The sequence below is a fragment of the Chamaea fasciata genome, unplaced genomic scaffold (genome assembly GCF_029207755.1).
Source record: "Chamaea fasciata isolate MVZ Bird 193981 ecotype frontalis unplaced genomic scaffold, bChaFas1.0.hap1 SCAF_3, whole genome shotgun sequence".
Taxonomy (NCBI): Eukaryota; Metazoa; Chordata; class Aves; order Passeriformes; family Sylviidae; genus Chamaea; species Chamaea fasciata.
The window spans coordinates 61,727,872-61,749,190 of NW_027094088.1; the positions used below are offsets into that span (position 1 = coordinate 61,727,872).

The 21,319-nt window shown below is 40.0% G+C and overlaps 1 protein-coding gene across 8 annotated transcripts in view; it reads right to left on the minus strand.

Annotated features, from left to right (window-relative positions):
* The window catches only part of NCOA7 (nuclear receptor coactivator 7), an 86,501-nt gene that overhangs the window by 49,493 nt on the left and 15,689 nt on the right, over positions 1–21,319 (minus strand). For 6 of the 8 annotated variants that reach the window (XM_066179248.1, XM_066179247.1, XM_066179249.1 and 3 more), the window contains one exon: positions 11,840–11,971. In XM_066179248.1, coding sequence (XP_066035345.1) covers positions 11,840–11,889 — 50 coding nt within the window. In that variant the 5' untranslated portion in view covers positions 11,890–11,971. Of the gene's footprint in view, positions 1–200; positions 279–11,839; positions 11,972–13,376; positions 13,454–21,319 lie in introns of those variants that run through there. The other 2 variants (XM_066179251.1, XM_066179253.1) reach the window with 2 other exon arrangements.

Genomic DNA, 21,319 nt, shown 5'->3' on the forward strand with positions numbered 1-21,319 from the left:
AAGCAGAGGCAAGACTGCTCCTCCAAGCAGGCACTTTGCTGAGATGGAAGGGCTCGTCACGGAACAGCCTTCGTTGTTCGGTTACTTGAGATCAGTAAACAGATGATGCCAGAAAGCCAAACCAGGCACACACCACACCATGCCCAACAGATCTCTGGACAGAAGCACTGAAGTGGTCATGGCAGATTCTTCCAACTTACCTGGAAAAGGTGCTTTGATGATGGGAAATTTTGAAAAACATTGGTGCTCCGAGGGCTGCAAGACGGGCAGCTTCCCCTGCTGCAGAAAGGAAACAGTGACTCTGCTTCTCTAACAGCAGCAGAGAGAGACGAAAGTATTGTTTCCTCCATAAAAAAGATCTTAATGTTGAGTCAGTTGACGCAACTCAGTAAGTGAAGGCACCTGTCAGTGTTTGCTGACCAAAAGAGCTGGGGTGATCCAAAAGTGGTTATGGTTGAGAAGTCAGTGACCAAAGTAAAGTAAAAAATTCAACCGCTTCTTTATATAAGTGACTAATAACAGAGATATCTTAGAGAAGGAGGGGACTTGGATTTAAAGTACCTGTCTTTGCATTAGTCTTTGCTTTTCTTAAGAAAGTTACTTTGCAAACTACCATTTAAATGTCGAGGTGCTCTGCATCACTTCACCAATTTCTATAGAATCAAACTACCAATTTAATATGGCTGTAAACAAAAGTAGTTTTAAAAAAAGTAGTTTACAAAAGAAAAACAAAAAAACCCCCTACCCTTTTTCCTTTTTATTATTAATAGACAAGGCGAAGGTTGTTGTTTTTTTTTAAAGGAACTAAAAATCTAACTTTCATAATAACACCAAAAATATCCAGATGTCACCAGATATTTCTCAAGGATTCTGTTAGTAACAGCTGGAGATCACAGTATAAGAGATGCTGTGCACAAGCACAGGTTGAAAACTTATCCATTCAGGAACAAATTTACAGCAAAAAGAACAGCAACATGAGTAAAAAAAGGTTTTATTAAAAGTATTTCAGTAAGAGCTAAAAACAAATCTCAACCAACTGCATATCTCATTTCTGTGTTTGCATTCATTGTCCTCAAACAACTTGCAACCTATTCTGCATGTTGAGTAGTTTAATGCCTTTCCTGAACAGACTTCACATGAACTGGCATGCGGCACAGAAGAAATGTTCAAGTGCACTTATGATCTTGTTACATGGACTAAAGTTCTGAAAAGACACACAGCCATACTGACATGGAGGGGTAAAAAAAAAAAGAATTTGTAATTTCAGTGTTTCAAGTAATGGCTGATACTGTCTCATAGAACCAATATTTCATAAGTGACAATCATGATCAATCTGCATTCCAAACAGGGGTCTGCATCATCTTTTATACAAAATAATATGGCACCACCTTTTTAATACCGTAGTGAAAAGACTATTAACCACAGGTATAAAGATGACAAGGCCGGGAGAGCTTGCCTATGTGAGACAGTCACGTGGCAGGCATATACAAGTGCAACTTCTAACAAGCATAAACCTTAAAATGAGAATTTGACACAGTCTGATATTTTCCAGCAGCTGCACCATTACAGTAGTGTAGTAGGTCCTCAATTACACCCAAAAGAGATAAAATGTGTATTAATTATTACATCTTAAAACTCCTCTGTGGATTTTATATCAAATAATATATTATTTATGCCTGAAGGATAGTTCACATTTTTTTCATTTTCACTTCAGCTCAAACTTTTAACCTGCAGTCAAAATGTATATGGCTGGAAGGGGAAGAAACAATTTCTTCAGGGAAAACGAAAAAGCAGAAAGTAAACCTTGCCCTCTGTCAGCATGATGGAAGATGGGTCAACAGGAAGACAGAAGAGGCTCTGCTCTACGTCCATGTTCTCTGGACTTTGCAAGTCCATGAGGTCTCACTGCACTTGAGCCAGTAGCTGACCTAGAATAAGCTGAGGAAACCAGGAAGTTACAGTGCTCCTGAATTTAGTGCTGCAAGGCAGCCCTTCTGCTTAACACCAGGCGCCCTCGCTTCCTGCAGCAGCACACCCGGGGGGTTGAGCGCCGCCGCCTCCTCCCCCGCAGATGCAGAGCAGGAGGGTGGTGGGGACAGTAGGCCAGCAGCTATCTTCAGCCTCCTGCTATTTTCAAGGACAATCACCTCCTTCCAAATCCAGCCAGCCCAAGCCAGAACAGGGAGGTCCTCCGCGACATTCTGTCCTGCTGCCTGACATTATGTCCACTAGTCCATTCCCTTCTGGACTGGGAAGGAAAGCTTCCTGGCATGCTGGGTCCTACCCCTGCTATGGCAGGTGGATAGGGAGCTGCTGGCCTCCCCTCCAGTGCTCTGGCACTTCTCCCTGCAGCCACAGTGCTTTGGACCTGCTCCCACCACTCGTGCCTGGACAGCTCAGCTCCTACAAGCAGCTTTCACTGTTCTCTAACACCTAACAGTATGGTTCTTCACATGCATAAATTGCTCAAATGCATCCGACCATGGGACCAGAGTCATACGCTGTAGTTTTGGACTGCCAAAAAAAAAAGTTTTGGCAGTATTTAAAACACAGAACATTTCTGTAACAACAAAAATTCCTTCTCAGCCTCAGGCAAGCAGAACTGCTACATGAAGCACCTGCTGTGGTCCAGGTGGAAAGAGAAGCATCATCTTTTTAACATACAGTTTACTAACAGTGAGCATACAGATAAATCTGCTTGAGGAGACTTGACTTTTAAAGACTGTCTGATTGAAACATGTGATTAACACCTTCAAGCCATTTATTTATAGAAGCATTACTAAAAGTAAAAATCCATGACAGAAATGCACTGTTATGCCAAAACCATAATATAATTTAAACTAAGTTTACCAGTGATTGGCTAGCTGTTAAGCTTACACCTACTGAAATAAAAACAGCCAGTCCAGAAAAATAGTAGCAAAAGCCTGAAGTTATGAGCAGTATATTAAGTGTTATACAAGACACATTCTTTGTGCCAGAAACTGCTGTCTCACAGAAAAACACTCAGTGTATTAAGACACCCAGAGAGCTGATTTATGGCTCATTTACATTACAAAGGTTTTCCAGCATAAGGACAATTATCTCCCTGCTCCTCAAATTCCTAACCACTCCTGCAGCTCTCCTTGGGATTTTCTCTCACATAAATCAAGAGGAGGAATCCCACAGATCTCAGTGGAATATCATGAAACACTTAAAGCATAGGTAAAATACACCTTCAAATTTCAGATGATCCTAGGAAACACTCCTTGCTCAGACTACAGAGTAAGGACGGAAAAAAAACACCCAAAACCTACACTTACAGCTCACCTCCACATAATCAGATTGGCAGGCGCAGGGTGGGTTGGAAGAAATCCCTTCCAAACACAGTCTGGGAACTGGATTAACACTGAGGGCATTAGAGTTTACCACGGGGAATCCAAGGCCACCAGGAATATCCACACAGACTCTTACCCTGTTCAAAGCCCCAGAGCAGAGGCAAAAAGCTTAATTTCCTTGGGGAGATAAGAGTGGGGAGCCCAATGCCCAGAGGCATGGGGCAAAAACTGCAGAATATACAACCAGTAGTTCAGACACAGTGCAAGCAGATATCCTGTGTACCCAGAGAGGATCTATAGTATTTCCTCTCTTACCAACAGAATTCCCTTAGTTAGCTATACAGAGCTTTCCAATCTCTCAGACAGAGGGGGGAAACTGCCCCTTTCCTGTTCCTGCTGATATCATTCATCCCTTTCCCCTTAAACATGCGGCACCCTTACCAGAAATAGACATGCTAAAACCATACAGGCAAAAGCCTTGAATAATAGCAGATACAAAAGCAGGCAATTTTATTTGAGGCAGAAACATCTTCCCTGAAGGTGCATGTCTAGCTTCTTATCAACCGATTTTCTTCAAACCAGCAAACTCTAACATAGCTTACAGTGCTGACTGTTCTCCTCAAAATACTGGACAGCCTACTCCCTACTACCACGTGGTACAAAGCACAGGAGAGCTGACCAAGACTGCTGCCAAAAGGAGGTAAGGCAGTTGTTATTTCTCAGAGCATGAGCAGAAGATGATTACAGCACCACTAAAAAGTCGGTACCATTAGGTATCTCTTTAGGTGGCTGCTTCTGGAAGGCGCCTTCATGCTGGAGCAGCTCAGCGATGACAGCTCTGTCATCTGTAAGTGACATGGCAAATGCAGATGGCTGAGTGTGACCACCTCCTTTCAGTAACATCTGAACAATAACACTTTCAAATCGACCATGCAACCACACTTCTGCCAAGTACTATGCTACATTTCCACCAGTGTTTAAGCGAGACTTAATTTTAAAACAGTTCACTGGGGTTAAGCAGAACTTCATGCAGTAGATATATAAAGAGCCTAAGAACAGAAGAGAACACACACCTGGGAGGCTGAAGGGGTAAGAACATATCTGCAGACACTACAGAAACAGTGCAATTTAAAAATATTATATCAGATACAGTAAGAAGCCTGTATCTTACCTATCCAGAAAGCCACCTTGTGAAGCCTACAAATTTTATAATTTTTGAGGTAAGTGTTTAAATCCCTCCAGGAGTGAAAAGGTAAATGGCATGGCCCACCGGGAACGTCCAGTACAACCCTCAGTGCCCGGCATTCCCAGCTGTAGGCTGCAGGCAAGGGAAGTAAAGGAAGACAAATTACATTGCAACGATGTAAATAGCAACTCTCATCAAATCTGCACAGATGTCTACAACAAAAGGCCCATCGTGTAACTATTTATGTTCTATAAAGAAGGCTAAATAAGTTTCTTTTCAAAGGCTGATAAGAGACACCCAAAGGTCCCTTTGGGAAAAGTAAACTTAAGGTCATTGCATGCTCCTGTCAAACAATCCAACCTTACAAGAACCTTGCAAGGTGAAAAATTGTGAAATTACTGGTGTGACACAGTACATTTGAAGATTAACTACCCTCTTTTCTCTGCCTAGTCTGCAATACAGCTCCCAAAGAAATCAAGATCACAAAATTCCACCTCTCTTCTCTGTCCTAAAAAAAGCCCCTTCATACAGAGGCCACACTGTTACCCAAGTCCCACTTCACAGGCAGGGAAGTGAATGGGTGAGAAGGTTAACCATATTTCCTGTCTTACATAAGCTTTGTATCTCCATAAACAGCATTTCTGGAAAGTTTTAAAGAAGCCTGAGGAAAGCCTCAGGGCCTCATTAAATACTTTCACTAATTCTGTTACCAGTACCAAAATTTTTCTTCAATCCTAAATGACTCTACTACTCCTGAGGATGAAAGCACTGGAAAGAACCAAGACTGCAGAAATCACTCTCTTGTTTATGTTTCCCAGAGGAAGCACTCATATTGGGAATAATTTTGTGATTTAAAGACTAATCAGAAAATGATGATTCATGCTCTTCTGCTGAACTCCATCCGGCACCACAGAATCACACCACTGCAAACACAGAAACTTCGGATTCTAGAAAGCAACTCCAATGTGAGATGAGGAAACAGTACCCAAGATAAACAGCTGTTCAACTTTTATCATGCAACACTTCAGAAAAAGCAGGTTCAATTTCCTTCCCAACCCTCATTCTCCAGATTTACACCCATGAGAAAAAGAAAACTATACGTATATATACACTAAGAAGTTTGTAAGCAACAAATAGCAAGCATCTCTCAAGCATCTGAAGGACCTGACCAATCTCCCAAAGCTCCACCCAACAGGTCCCAATGATGCTGTCTGTGAAACTCTAGACACTTTTTAATACCTTACACTATGACAGTTGCAAAGGGCAACTAAAATACTGACCTACAGCACAGAAGACAGAAAGTCTGCTAAAAACATTGAAACCCCTCAAGCATAAGTACCTGGAAGGTAAATTGCAATACTGTATTTTTCAGAAAATATTTTATGAGGTTTTTTCCAGCTATCCACCACAGCAAATCAACCATCCTGTACACACACCCCCTAAATAACAGAGCAAATAATAACCATTGCATCCCATAAATCTGAAGTAGTGATATATTCAGCCTTTTCTTACAAAAATAGAATGCCTCAGGCATACGTGATATTGCCTGAAACAATGTGAATGTGATACTGTTATTCAGTTTCAGTAACCGGAATATGAGGTAATGTTTATATATCTGGAAGGAGAATTACGATATTTTCCTTGTACAGATGAATTGAAATGATGTATTATTTCCTAGAGCCATTTAAAAAATATTTAAGCATCTCCAGGATCTTGACTTGACTACTCTTCACACCCAAGATAAACCTCCGTGACGGTTTGTTTTAAAAACAATGTGTGGAAAACTTTTCCTCCTAAAAGCAAAAAATAAATTATGGGTGCTACAGGAAACCTGAATAAACATCAAAACGTCAGCTCAGTAAAACAATTGCAAGGAGGCTGGAATTAGAACAATTAGAACACTATTAGGAATAGTGAGCTGAGGAGCACCCAACACTTGAAGTCTGTTACGTGGATATAATGAGTGTGGACAACAAGAACCACACCTAACAGAAAAACTTATGAAAAGGTCTCACATGCATGGGACGCCCTCAAGAAACTATCTTTGTGCATGTATTTCTTATCTAGGGTTTCCTCTGTTCCAGCCACCACTAATGCCCTTTTCCACACAGTCCCGCTGTGCTTACTGCATTTTTATTTCATCATCTCACTGTGTCTTAACACTCACAGGTATAAAAAATATGCAGTGCACGATTACTGAATATGGGAATAAAACAGAAGGCAGGAAAAGTCCAAATGAGATACTGACAAATCTGATAGCTTGCAATATGCAACAGACTGACCAAGGGAACGACCACGGCATGTCAGAACAAGGGTCTGTGCACGCCAACATCCTGCCACCAACAGCTGCCAAGAGCAAGGATCAGGGAAAAACCATAACAACATGACAAGTACATACAATGCCTTCCCGAGCTTTCCAGACTCTAACTGTTTACAGCTCAGTAGCTATGTGTCAATGATTCCTACTGTTCAAACTATTGTGAATACTTAAAAGGAAATCTATGGTTAGGTCATAACCAATTACGTGACTGAAAAGCTATATACCATTTGTTGTATGATTTTATTTATTTTTAAGTATTAAAAATAATTAGAAGGGGAAAAAAGCTGTAAATTCAAGTTGGTAACATGTGAACAACAACTGCAGTAAACACTTATTTTTATCTTCTTTAAATCTGGAGTTTAATGTATGAACCTTCCTCTGTATGGATGTAAATTTAGGTATCTAAGCTAAGAACCTAAATGAACTTAAAACATGCTGTGAATTCCTTCACTTCCCTTAGATTTGACATCATGAGGAAACAGGAGGTGAGCATCAATTTATGCAACTGACTTCAAGTTCTGAAAAAGTATTAACAACCTGAAGCTAAAGGGAGTCTCTGCCTACTGGGATGGCTTTTGGAGTATGTCCTTGACATCTGTGTAGTTTTCTCAACAGAATGGTGGTAGCAGGACCAATGTAACTTCAAAAAACACAAAAGCACCCAAATCCCACTGAGGATATTTTCCCTAATACAAGTGCTTCATTTTTGGCTTGAAATCTGGTTCTCAGTGGTGACCAAAAAGAAACTGAAAACTAAAATTCGTAATTTGCCTGGAAACTATTAAGTTTCAACTTATGTTGAAACTAATCATTCAACGTAAGTATGGTTTTTACAGTTCATCTCCACACAGATTGTTCAGATTAAGGTCACCACAAGCTGAAGACATAGCAATTAATAAATTAATGTGTTTTGGACAACTTGTAGAAAAGCAGCATTTTTTCAAATACAGCATACTTATTTATTCTCCCGAAGACAGCAGTAGACAGCTACTTGACACAGGATTGTACAAAGCATGGAAAACGCTCAGTAACTTGCTGTGATGAATGCTGAGACCCAGAAAACTTGAACCTGAAAGAGACCCTCTTCTCATTCTTTCAAAAAAATTTTCAAACTCTTCCCTTATGATTTCTCATATCCTTCAACTGCTTGCTCAAAGATATCCAGTCTCACATAATACCATATGCAAATCAATTCCACTTTCAAGCTGTACATTCAGCCTTCCAGACTACCAATTTATATCCAAGGCAATTCTTTCCATGTGATAACACAACACACATTTCGGCGGTTTCTTTCTAAATTAAGTTAAAATTTTAATGGCCACTGATTTTATTGGTGAAGTACCCCTGAACTCAAGCCTACGCAACGGGCAAGGGAAAACAGAAAGCTCTGCATTCTGTGAGAAGGAAGATGCACAGGCAGAGGCAAATAGGAAGTTGTATCTGTTCATGGGAATATAATCACAATAAAAGCATCAAATGTCACAGTAGGGTCAATATACATAGATGTGCTACTATGTACATTCACTACACTATGCTGTCTATTTCTGGACTTGTTGAATACCAGTACAGATATTGGTCCATTGGGGAGCTAGTGACACAAAAGGCAACAGAAAAGCTGAAAAACATAGTTGGGAAAAGGAGGCAAGAAAACTTAACTACACAGAATAGTCTTTAAGTAGGAGTAACAGTTAAATAAGGACCTATTGCATAAGAGAAATTTAGGCTCACATGTTACTCTTATACTTTCACTTCTTGCCTGTTAAAACTCCTATATTTTATCTACACACAGAATCACTCTTTAAAAAAGTTTTGAAGACATTTCTACTTTGTTTGAAAAAAACCACTTTTTTGGTTTCCTGCCAATCAAGGCAAAAAAAAAAAGCCATTTACCGCAAAACACAGTGGGGAAAATTGCATTTGGTAAGAAGCAAAAATGGATGGGGAAGGTTTTATTTCAGCTTGCCACAGGGATGAGGAAAGACCTGGGAAAACTGAGGCACTAGGACCATAACTATCTGTGGTGGAAAAAAATATGATGGCTGAGTGGGTTACCTAGTGAAATCACTCTATAGAGCAATTTCAAATATTTTAGAGATAAATGTGTAAACAAGACTAAATTTGGGAGACACAGATGCAGACAATTTCATATTCATCTTGATCTTGCAATTCAAGAGCTGGTTTGTCAGCACATATTTTGGGACTCTCAAGCTAATCCTTCCAAGAATTGCAAACATAACCACTCAGACACTGAGCACCACCCCTACTAAAAGCTGCCCAGGAGGCACCAAGCTTACACTACCCTGAAGGTCAAAAGACACCTACTGATGGGAAGTCAGACACTTTGAGATGATGGCAGGGCAGTGAGGTAACTGTTTGTCCCACTGCGCATGTTCACATGTTCCCTAGCTCTGCCAACAGAGAACTTGGGTTTCTGTTAGCAGGAGTTAAGAGAAAAAGCATCATCTCCCATTTTCCAGTTAATGCTTTTGAACTTGTTAATGTAATAATAACCTTTCCCCTCACATTAAGGAGATTTTCTATTAAAATTTGTGTATTTTCATTTAGTTACTTAGTGGACCATATTAAGTATTTTATTCCACCAGCACTGAATGTAAACATCTTCCTCTGCATAATCACAATATAAGCAAAAGGGATCCTTCTTCTCAGCCCTGAGTGGAGTCCTTTTCCCCAGCCCCCTGACAAGAAACACAGATTTTCCTCCTGCTGGCAAGAAGTCTAATCCATTTCCTGCTCTCTTCCGTAGTAAACAGAAGAGTCTTCTCCCATGAGCATCTGATCACACACAAAAACAAGACTAAAGTAAAGGTGAAGTGAAGAGTCTTTCTTCAAGAGAATGTTTGTTCCACAAAAACTTGGATTTTGTAAATACTACTCTCACCTTAGACTCACAAAACAGAACAGTAATAAGACATAAAGGGAAAAAAATCAGCAGCGGAAGTACAGAGGCACATGGGATTGAGAACCAGCTATGGTTCCTCTTAGCATAGTTAAATGTGAGCCCAAGCTGGCAGGAAAAGCAGCATGTTTGAAGCAGCACACAAAACTGTATGAGAGCCAGAACTTATCAAACTTTGGTACTTAAATTTAAGGACAGAACAAGTTTCTACAGATTCTAAGGTACAAAATGACCCAAACTGATAGCAACACCAAAGCATGCACCTGATTAAATTATCTGTGTCCCAATATGAGGCACCTAATCTGGTAACTTCTGTGTCAAGTCAAAATTTGACATCAAGTCAAAATTTTAAATAGTTTTTAAAAAATACAGGGACATTGTTGAAACTGTCTTTGTATTAAAGGCAATATAATCTGCCTACCATTTTCAGGTATTCATATGACATTTATCTGAGTCATCGTGCAAAGCATTTAAACTGCTCCTCTGCAAGACTCTGCGGCACCTGTCCACTACAGCAAGTGTGCTACACTTAGGATGCTAATTGTAAATTCAGTTCTGCTTCTGTCCCTGACTGCACACACAGTGTACAGGAAGGAAAGCTGGACATGACACCTACTGACAGACTTTGGATTCTATTAACACATGACCTGAGGGTCTGCAAGGACATTCTCGTAAAAGTCATCCACAAGTTTGCTTAGAGTGGAGACTCAAGGGTCTGCAACCTAGATGAAGAAAAAAGATGCAAGCTGGGAGGGAAAGAGACGGGTAACCTCCCCAAAGTTACACAGCAGGTAAGTGCTAATGCTACAAATCGATTTCACATCTTTTTGAACTTTACTCAATGTCCTATGCACATATAAGACAGGCTGCCCCTGTGAATTTTTAGAAGAGAACACTCACAACATGACAGAGGAAAGCAGATTAAATACAATTGTCAAGGACTTTGCTGAAAGCCTCTTGAGGCTTTCCACTTGTTTAGCAGACAGCACTTAGAAAGACCACATAACATTCTCAATACCAAAGCATCTTACTCAGACATCCATCTCAAAGCCTGAGTCTTCTTTAACACAAAATTACTTGTTCCTTAGTACAATCCCTTTAGCTACTCCTGCTTTATCCTTCATAATGCCCCCTCTGTTTTAGGTGCCATTATCCATTTCCCCTTCTCAGAATCCCAAAATGCAACATTCTGCCAATATCAACATAACTGCATTTCTCCAAATGTCACCAGACATTAACACGTGACCAAAACTTCCTCCAGTCTTTAGCCACCACCACATAGAACCTGAATAGCAATAAAGAAGCAGCAACTTTTCCCCACACTACTTCTAAATGTTGTGACAGGCATATCTCTAAATGCCTGTAATGCACTAAGGCTACGGTTATTTAGCACTGAGTGGAAACAGGATACAATTCTCCTCTTCAACAGGACAGAAAACATCCTAGAGACAAAGATTTATTTCATAAACCTATTTCCTATCCCCTCCCAAGAGTAAGTGAGCTTTGGCTCTTCCTGTAAATCAGAACTCAGAGATGATTAGAAACTTGCTAAATTAACTAAGACAAGTTATTAAGAAAGCAATGTCACTTATTTCTTAAAAATCACCAGTCATGAATTCCAAATGATAAAAACGACTGACAGAAAAAACATTACTTTTATTTACCAAGACGATAGAGTTTAGTCAGATCACCCTTTCTTAGCTAGCCTTACCCTGTGAGATAATACTACTTAATCTGTGCTTCTATTGAAATCAAATAAACATCAGGTTTAGACACACATATGTTTCAGATATTCTTGTTTTTATCAACACTGTCCAGGAACTCAATGCTTGAAGCTCAAATGGAGTGCAATTTGCAACTAAACACCCAAGAACAGTTTATTATTACAAATTAGAATTATAATTCAAGTTTCCTCTGCTACTGAAAAGAAAAAAATCACCACTTAAACATCATAGATACAGCAAGGAAAGCACTTTCTGGACAAACACTGCAGCGTAGGTTTCATTTTTATGCACGCTTGAAAAACCATAAAGCTTTGTGAAAAAGGCAGAATAAGGAGTCATGTATTTTAATCAACATTGAAATAAACTCTGTAAGATTACCGAGCAAAATAGCCTGGTCGCCGTTCCTTCTTCTCCTCCTTGGTCTCCATTATTCACAGCCAAATGGGCAAGGTGAGCAGCCAAGCGTGATGCTCTTTTTCCCATCAGCACCTCATATCCAGGCAGAGACTCCTGTACAGAACAGTCAAAAACAGGAAGTCCATAAATCAACATGTCAACAACACCTACAAAACCCAAGAGGTTGTGGAAATACAACCAGTGACAAAGTGAAGTAAAACTTTAACCAGTGTTTGTCGTGTAGTATCCATTTAGTATACAATAAGACAAACCAATAAATGCACTCAGGCCAGTTTCTCTGCAGTGAAAGAGACATTCAGCAAAGCAGGTAACCCGAAGAACAGCATCATGTTTTAAAACTCTGGAAAGATTACACTACTTTCAAGTTCATAACAAACATCTTCTAGGTCTCATGCATTTCCCAGACAAGCAGATCAAGTGAAGCTTTGGAAATAACTAGTACAAACAGAATAACCACTAAGACATACAATGCTCACTTCAAATTTAAATTTTCAATTACTAAAAATACTGTAAGACTCTGAGAGATCTGAAAGTTTTAAAACAATGTAAAGGAAAAAAGAGTGATCTACATTCTATTCAACAGTTCAAGGTTTGACTGTTGTGACCAGTATACAAGTTCAAACAACCATACAGGGAAAAACATGGATCTCTGGCTCTCCAGAGGAAATGCAATCACCTTGAAACAGGTAGGACTAGGGAAGGTTATCTAGGTTATCTGAGAAGTTAAAAAAAAAAATAAAAAAAGGGAGACCAGTAACACTGGTTTTTGCCATGAAAATCACCACCTCTTGGCAGAATGCTGTACCAAGGCACCTGGAAAACAGGAGCTGAGAATTTCCAAACTGCTTTATAATTACCATAATTAACAACATGCCACATAAACTGCTGTCCAAGATCCCTGCCAAGATGTTTTATCATTTTCCCCTCCTCAATATATATTTGACATACCCTGATGACTTGTGTACACATACAAAATAAGTTAACTTTAGAGTTTTTATCAGTATTTCAGAATAAACTCAAACCATAAGTTACTACTAAACATTTTAGTCTAATGGGCTGCATAACAAAGAAATGGAAGCCATATAAATTATGATTCATAGCAAAAGAAGGAAAAGTCCTCTGGGACCTAATCAGTTCCCATTATTTTCCCCTGCATTAAAAGATCACAAGCTACAGACTGCCAGATGTCAACAAAAGAGATGATGCAGCAAAGACAGGCTAATCTACTTGAAAAGCCCAGGAACAAATCATGCTAGAGTCTACTAGAGATACTTGTCAAAATTTTCTCTCCTTATTGATGGATGATTAATCCATAGCATATGAAGCCCATTTCTTCAAAATGCATTTTTTCTAACTCATTAGTTTTGAATACAGCCAGTGCATCAGCAAGAATCAAGCTGCTCTCCTTTTTACACATTGGATAGTCTTACAGTAACAGGTACTCTTTAAATGGCAAATATCTGACATCTTTAGCTTTATGAAGAGAATACTGTTTTACCTCTGCAAGGTAATACGTGACGCAGTCTTCAGCTGGACACAGAAACCTACATGACAGAAGCATAACAGCAGCATGAGAACAAATTGGCCAGCCCAGACATTCAGCCTGTATGAAGATACCACATACTTCCTGAGAATTCTGATGCATCTCTATCTTCCCTGCTGGGGCAGGTTCCTACATCTCTAGAGGATCAGAACTGGTGGCTTCATAAACACTGCCTTTAGAGTTACAGTAAGTCTTTCAAAGTGTACGATTACAACCTCCACAGCAAATTATAAAGAGTTCAAAGAAAGAGGAACCACTTTTCCCCCTTCAACACCGTGTGATATGGCATGAGGGCACTGACAGACCAGAGCTGAGTCTCACACTGACACCAAGAACTATCAAATAACCCCAAAGCAGCAATACAGTATTAAACCCATGACCACAAGGACAGCAGGACCCATGGGAATGAGAAGAAGAAGAGTCCCTCACCCCACTGAAACAAGATCAGTAGGGATGAACAGAGACAATAAAGATCTGTCCTCCCTGTCCAATCCCATGCAAGAGTCAGTGGCATGTTCTTTCCATTCATTCCCTTCCTCCCCCAGGATTTAACATCCCCAAACAGGGAAGCACCTGCCCAGCTCCAGGCTGGCAGACAAAGAGAGCAACTATGACCCAGGGAGCCAGGAGGAGAAAGCCCTGCCTGCCCACAGTCCTGTCAGGCCCAGTGCCAGAGCAGCCACTCCCTGCTTCAGCAAAAAGGGGCACAAAAAAGGGGAGAGGGGGTTAAGCCTGGACCTAACCACAGATGCTGCAGGAGATGCCAGCACCAAACCAGCGAGGCGCTGCTCAGCTCCCCAAGGGTGAGGGTTGCTGTTTGCTTTCATCAGTGCTAAACAAAGCCAGCAATACCAACATGGGTATGGAGCTCACTCTTCTCACACTAGGTAAATGCTTTCACATGGTGAGGTGGAACAAATCAAGGATTAAAAAAAATTAAATAATTATATTCATAACAGATGGGCCACTCAGAAAATTGGACTGTTATCCACAGACCAGACACAGCAAAGGCATTCAGGTCATTTTTTTCTTTCACCACTAAAAACATACAGTAATATAATATCCAGTCACCAATTATAGTAAATTTTCATAATAACATAATTTAATGTCAGATTCCACTCTCTTGACCTAAAACTTACTTAGCTTACCTTCTCAGAAGAAACAGTGGTGTTGTTCCAGAAAGGCATATTAAAGTCTCAAAATTATACTTTGAAAACATAGTACTAGAAATAGCAAACGGATTAGGAATGCCGACTTCTTAAGTTCTGAGTTTATTTGTATTGTTGGGAATTTTGCACTAGTTGCCTTAAAGGAAAAAAAAAAAAAAAAAAGAAAACCTGACAGCTACGAGGTACATAGCACAGCCGGCAGTAATTGCTACAGAAAACTAGTATTTAGCATTTCTGAGAGGTGCTTTCCAATTTTAGTTTTTAAAGCAGTAACAGCACAAAAGCCACATTTACTTCATAGGATGTCACTGACAATTTAAAGTTGTATCAAAAAAAGGCAAACCTACCCCACGCTTCTCCCCTATCTGTCCTTTGATATTTTACAAGAACAAAAAAATCCATGGTATTCTTTATCACCTGCTTAAAATGTTATTAAGGCTATATGATTAAAATGAATCTTGGCTTCCTGGCAGCTCCTTTTTGGTACAGATGAATACTGAATCAGCAGACTATTAAAAATGTACCTATTCGGGGGATATTTATATGCTGAGAAACAGACAACTTACTCATATGTCATGAGTTCAGTCCAAACTCAAAGGATGACAAAGCTGATTTTATATAAATTTCAGGCTCAGTTTAACCTTTTCTACACACAGAAACAGGAGTAGACTGAAAAGCTTATATTACCTGTCTACATCAATCCTAATCCTTCAATTAGGCATTTTCAAGGCAAACCAAACAATGCATTTCAGTAAGGAGCCTGTTAAAAAATTGCCACTCTCCAAATTTAGCCAGTGTCAGCACCTGATAATTACATAAAGAAAAGAACAAAATACATAAACATACACTGTTCCTTCTTATTTCAGTACTACTGCTCTGGATATTTTAATTTATATTTACTCATTTCTGGATACTTGCTTTGTCTATCTAGTCTTGCTGCCAGGGAGTTCTGGGGATGTTACAGAAAATTTGTAATGAGGATGGGAATTCTCCAACAAGGCCACAAAAATTTAAAATGTTATAATCACCGGAACAGACTGAACTCCTGACCATGGATACCCACACCACTTCAACTGTCACCACATCCTCAAGACCTCCAGAATCTGCTTCCAGGTCCTGCTATCCCCCCTGCAACCTGACACTGCAGGACAGCAGCCTCCTGCACTGGTACATTCAAACTAGCAGCAGAAGATGCTCTAAGTGCAAGGATAAACAAAGGGAAAGGAAGATTAAAAATAAGTTTGTGTGCGAACAGAGTACCCTTTAAAGACTGATAAATGTATCAATTTTTCAGAATTCTTTTTTCTCCCTTTTCCTTCCCTTCTCATGCATGAAGAATAATGTACTTTGCTACTTGCAGTTTAAGCAGTTCACGTTTTCATGAAACAAGAAAAAGTCCTGCTTGCTGTGCTCTGGGGTAAGCAACCAGAAATCCTGTCTGCTGACTCTAAAGCATCAACAAGCAATCTTTCAGCTGTGAGCATTACTTTCCAAAACTGAGCACATGAACAACAGTACATCCCACAGCACAGCAGTGGAGAAGCCAATGAAGCATCTGATTATTTTTAGAACATGCAGTGGACTTGATAGCTTTTCTCTGGCCATCTGTGCCCACTGCAAGTCCTGGAAAAATATACAGAGAAAAGAAACATTCAAGATAGTGCAATTCTCTAGACATATTTTTAATGATCCTGTAGAGCCAGTATCTCTCAACCTCTCATGAGGCAGGAAAATTATGCAATTCCCTGCTTTGCAAATGGGGAGCTGAACTGTCAGAACGACCTCCACATGCTCAAAAGAGAGCGGAAGAGCAATGCGTGCAAGTATCCTCCCAGTAGCTTTAATCCAGCCTCAATAACCAGCAGCAGTGAGAACACAGGAGGAGATTACTTTCACAAGGAGATAGTTGTTATTTTCTGTGAAATTTAAACTGGTTAACTTGGGAAACCAATAGCACAGTCTCGATTTTATCTGGTGCTGTGGGAATATACATAAGAATCATAGCTCAGATCCACAGAAGAAAATAAAAAGGCTAACTCTAACTCCTCTAAGGATCCAAGCTCACTAAACTCCTTCAGCAAGGAACAAGTATGCAAAAAAAGCAATTAATTGACTTTAGGAAAACCAAGTCAAGGGTAGTGTATTCCAAACCTTAGCAGGAGCCTCATAATGCAAGAGACAGTGGCAACAATCACACTGTAAACAACGAGCAAGGAAGATGAGAGGTCTACACACAAATTTTCCAGTTAGGAAGGCAAAGCAGATGAAGGCACAAGACTCCCAGTGAGACAGCCCAGCAGACATGGCCACAGAACGATGCAACAGGGAGACCCCACTGTGCTGAGGGAACAGGATGCTGTCAGAGCTCTCATCTGCTCTCTGGTACAGTGTCCCAGACAACAGTAATTTTTTATTTTTGCTTCTCTATTATACCCCTGCCCCTGAGACTACAAACACCACACACATCTGTTCACAGCACTGCACGCTTCCCATCACCTGCTCTAACACCAACATCCAAAACTGGTCATATTCAGACACAAAGCCTTACTAATGATCTGGCTTAAGTCTGCAACAGTGTCTTCTTATGAAAAACAAATCTTCTGGGTACACGTGCCAATTCTGACCCCTAAAAGATGCAAGCGCAAGATATGACAAGGGTTACACCAACAAGCCAGTACTAAGACCAAGAAAAAGACAAGGTATGCTTGTAGTACTTCAAGAGCAATATTAAAAAGATCTCTCAAGCTGGAAGAGTAAGAAATTGTAGAACAAATCACAGATAGAAAGGAAGTAGTTTCGGTGTCTTAGATCTGAAATTGAACCCTTGAGGGCTGCTAGCTGTGCCTCTGATGAGCCCAAAGCAGTTACCAGAGCACTGTACAGATGCAAATAAATAAAAACACAGACTATCCTTAAACATAAAGCAACAGAAAGTTTAACATGGAAGAGGAAACATTTTAATTTGCTACTGGTCATTTAAATGCCTATTATTAAGCTTTACAAGCCAAAACACTAATAATAACTCATGCATTCATTTCCACAGACCTCCCATTTTTAAAACCAGGAAAGTGAATGCACACTTGTACTTTATGAGAAATGCTAAACTCTGCAGCATTTCATTAATGCCCCACTGACTGGACTGACCAGGCTGAGTTCTACTGCTTTTAGGTTCTGCTAGTATATTTTACTAGGTGTAATAGAAAAGATAAAAGTTTCTGTATAAACACTACAGCACCGCAAGATGAAACATAATAGAAATGCACAGCCAGCAAAGAGGAGAGTAAGCTACAACTTTTTTGAGTCTTTTCTTTAGGCAGAATGACCTAGGAAAAAGTGAGATTGGAAGCTTTCAGAAAAGTACCTAACACAAGGAAGTAAAACACAGCACAAACTTAATACACTCAACAGAATGGACAAAAAAATTGTTTATTCTAAAGCTATGTGAAATATGGAATTATTTTAATATAATTACATAGTTATAATGTATAGTGTACCGTTAATTCTAAACCATTAATAAGCTCTACAAAGAAGTTCCAGTACACGACACAACTAGAGGTCGCTAAACTAACCCAGGAGAGCTACTCCACCTGAGGTTCACTCAGCCCTTGCTCAAGTGAATAACCCTTCTTTATGCCTTTCATCTTTGAAGTACTACACCTGCCACGTTTCTTATGACAAGGGTGCACTCTTAAAATCCACAAAAAATAAATATACAAAAACAAGTGTGCAAGCAGAAGCAATTTCTAGATTTCTTGTTCATATTAAACACAGAACAGTCACAGTTTCCGTGTCTCCAAATAGAGAGAAATAAAGAGATACAATGTGGCTATTTGGATGCTGTGGGCTCTCAAGGACAGTGAAGATAAGATCTGGAGATAAGACAGGCAAAGAAAACAAACATCCTCGCTCTTGAGGAACAGGATACAGTGTTTAGGAGTTTATTATCCCCCCTACAGTGGTGTAGTAAACTAAAAGTTCAAGCATTTTTATTCCCTACTGATGAAGTAAGAACAGGCTTAAGCTTAGAACACCTTCAGTGCCCCTACTGATTTCCAATAGACTGTCCACATGAACAAACTTCAAATAAAATAAACAGCAATCAGTGTGGCAGACACATTTCTGATTTCGAAACAGAACAATAACAAAACTTGATTCAGCTACAAAGAACTCTCCAGACAAATTATTCCTGCCTTACTCAGGAAAAGGCTTTAACCCACTAACTCAGGCTGTCATATTTCACACAGGGTAAGAGGAAGCAAATGCACTACCAGAAATTCCACATCACCAGTCAGGTTATCATGAGACAAAAACACCAAGATTTAATCTTTCCTCATTGGCAGCTGAATATCACCAGATGCATTTTCCATACAGAACAATGCATTTCACTGTTTAATCCAGCTTCAGTTGCTAGACAGAAACTGGTTACAAAACACACCATAAACTATTAACAGGCAGAGTGCTATGCTCTTCCAAATGTAAAAGTACAGTGCTGTTGGAAATCAGGCCACCTGGGAAGATTCTCCTTTTTAGGTCAACAAGAACACTGCTGCAGATGTTTTAAAATAATTAATGCCTTCATCTTACTGTACCTCCTGTTTCAACCTACCCCAATTCAATAAAGCATCAAGTCCAAGCCCTCTTACCCTGCAGTTTTTCACACTCACGTTGTACAGGTATACAGAGTGTTGCCCTCTACAACTACCAAAAAGAAGAGGTGGGGAAGAGGCAGTCAGCCTCTTCTCCCAGGCAACTAGAGGACACAAGGAAAGGACTTAAACTGTGCGAGGGGAGGTTCAGGGTAGATATTAGGAAATATTTATTTGCTAGAATAGTGGTTAAGGATTGGATTGTACTCCCCAAGGAAGTGGTGGAGTCACCATTCCTGGAAGTGCTCAAGAAATGAGCAGACATCAGATTCAGCTGAAGATTGGATTTGATGATCTGAGAGGTTTTTTTCCACCCTTAATGACTCTGTGATTGTATGAACCATAGAAAGATGAAGTGTACCATACCCAGAAAGGGTAAGATGGGTATCACTGCTCCGTTACCTCTGCCTGGAGCATGTAGGCATATACACAAAAGATTTTCATGTATGTGCTCCTCCACATTCAATTAAAACACCAAGTACTTGCAATTTTCTAAAATACAAAAGACTGATGAACATTCAACACATCAACCAGCATTTAGACGATCCCCTTAGCACTACCTTGCTGTTTTGTCAGTCAACACTATCAGGTTCCTTGCTTATAATCTGTTTAGTATTTCAAAGAAAGCACTGCATATCTGCTTTGATAAGGTCAAGAAAGATACATACAAGCAACCACATCACACCCAGACCCAATGAATTACAGGTTCTCTACCAGGTTTACAAGGGCCATGATCAAGTCCTCCTTAGATTCCCCTCTTCCCATGCTCAGAATGCTACTAAAGGCCAGTGGATCCAGTGTCACATATTGCAGGCCTGGCCACACTCCAGAGTTGCTTCTATGAATTAGCCTACACCGGTCACAAAGTGGGATTTGCACTGGCAAAACAGCAGCATCGCAGCAGACAGATGAACAGCAAATATCCTTTGGTGGTCAAGGGGACCCTGACCAGCCAAAGTGCCAAGCCAAAGAATTAGGCTTTCCCTTGTGTCAGGCTGTTAAGAATCTGTCCATGGAGCAAGCAGCTGTCAGTTTCAAGCACTATTGCCCTTTTGCCTTTCTCCCCTTTGCCCACTTCAGCTGCTTGGTAACACTCCTCCACCGAAAGTTACACCAATGACTCACAGCAGACTCAGCAGAAGCGGCTCTGTCTCTGCATTTCACTTTATATCCCACCACACAGCTCACACCCCGTTCCAGCAGGCTGTGCTGCACATGACTGAGTTACAAGCACACCCCCACATCAGACAGACCTGCAGCAGAAAGTTTGGGCAGAAAACCTTAAGCATGACTCCCTCAGCAGCTACTTTGTTCTGTGGGCATTAGCAAGCACACATGGAAAGATGAGTGCCGGCATTCACGGGATGACAGACTACGAAAGACAAATACATGACCTCAGCTTCACAGCAAACTTGCTCTCTTCTCAGCTCTTTTCTCACCAACACAACAAAGGCATTTATATGAAATGTAAATAAAGCTGAGGTAGAGCAGAAAGAGACTGGTGCTTCAAGACCTCTAAATCACAAAGATGTGGCTTGATGCTTGGCACAATCACCTATATTGTCAATCACGGGTACCATAAATCACTTTCTGTTTACAATTACTAATTAGTTTAGGTCCCAAATGTTTATATTAAATATTCCCATTGCACTCAATGAGACTTGATTAATATGTTCTTAATGCTTTACAGGACAAGACCAGGCAACAAGAAACCCATGATGAACAAATCTGTCAGTCTAACAGAAAGCACTGGAAATGGTCAGTTTTTTATGTCAAGCACATTTCCAGCAATTTACAAAATCATACTGCAAAAATTACAGGAAACTTCTCTTTAAGAAGTACCCCATTATTTTCAGCTGTTTAGAAAAAGAACCTCAAATCAACCCAGAGACAGTGAATTGTGAAAGGTAAGTATTAACACACTTCATTACTTCAAAAAGCAACTAGACACAAAAGCTGCTTGAAGGTAAAATTATATTTTTTAAGTTTCAGCTCAAAACCTCTTTTTACAATTGACCCTGATTTATGCAAATTCCAGGTCATCGCTGCTTCTGTCATCTACCTCCCCATTGAGAAGCAAAGA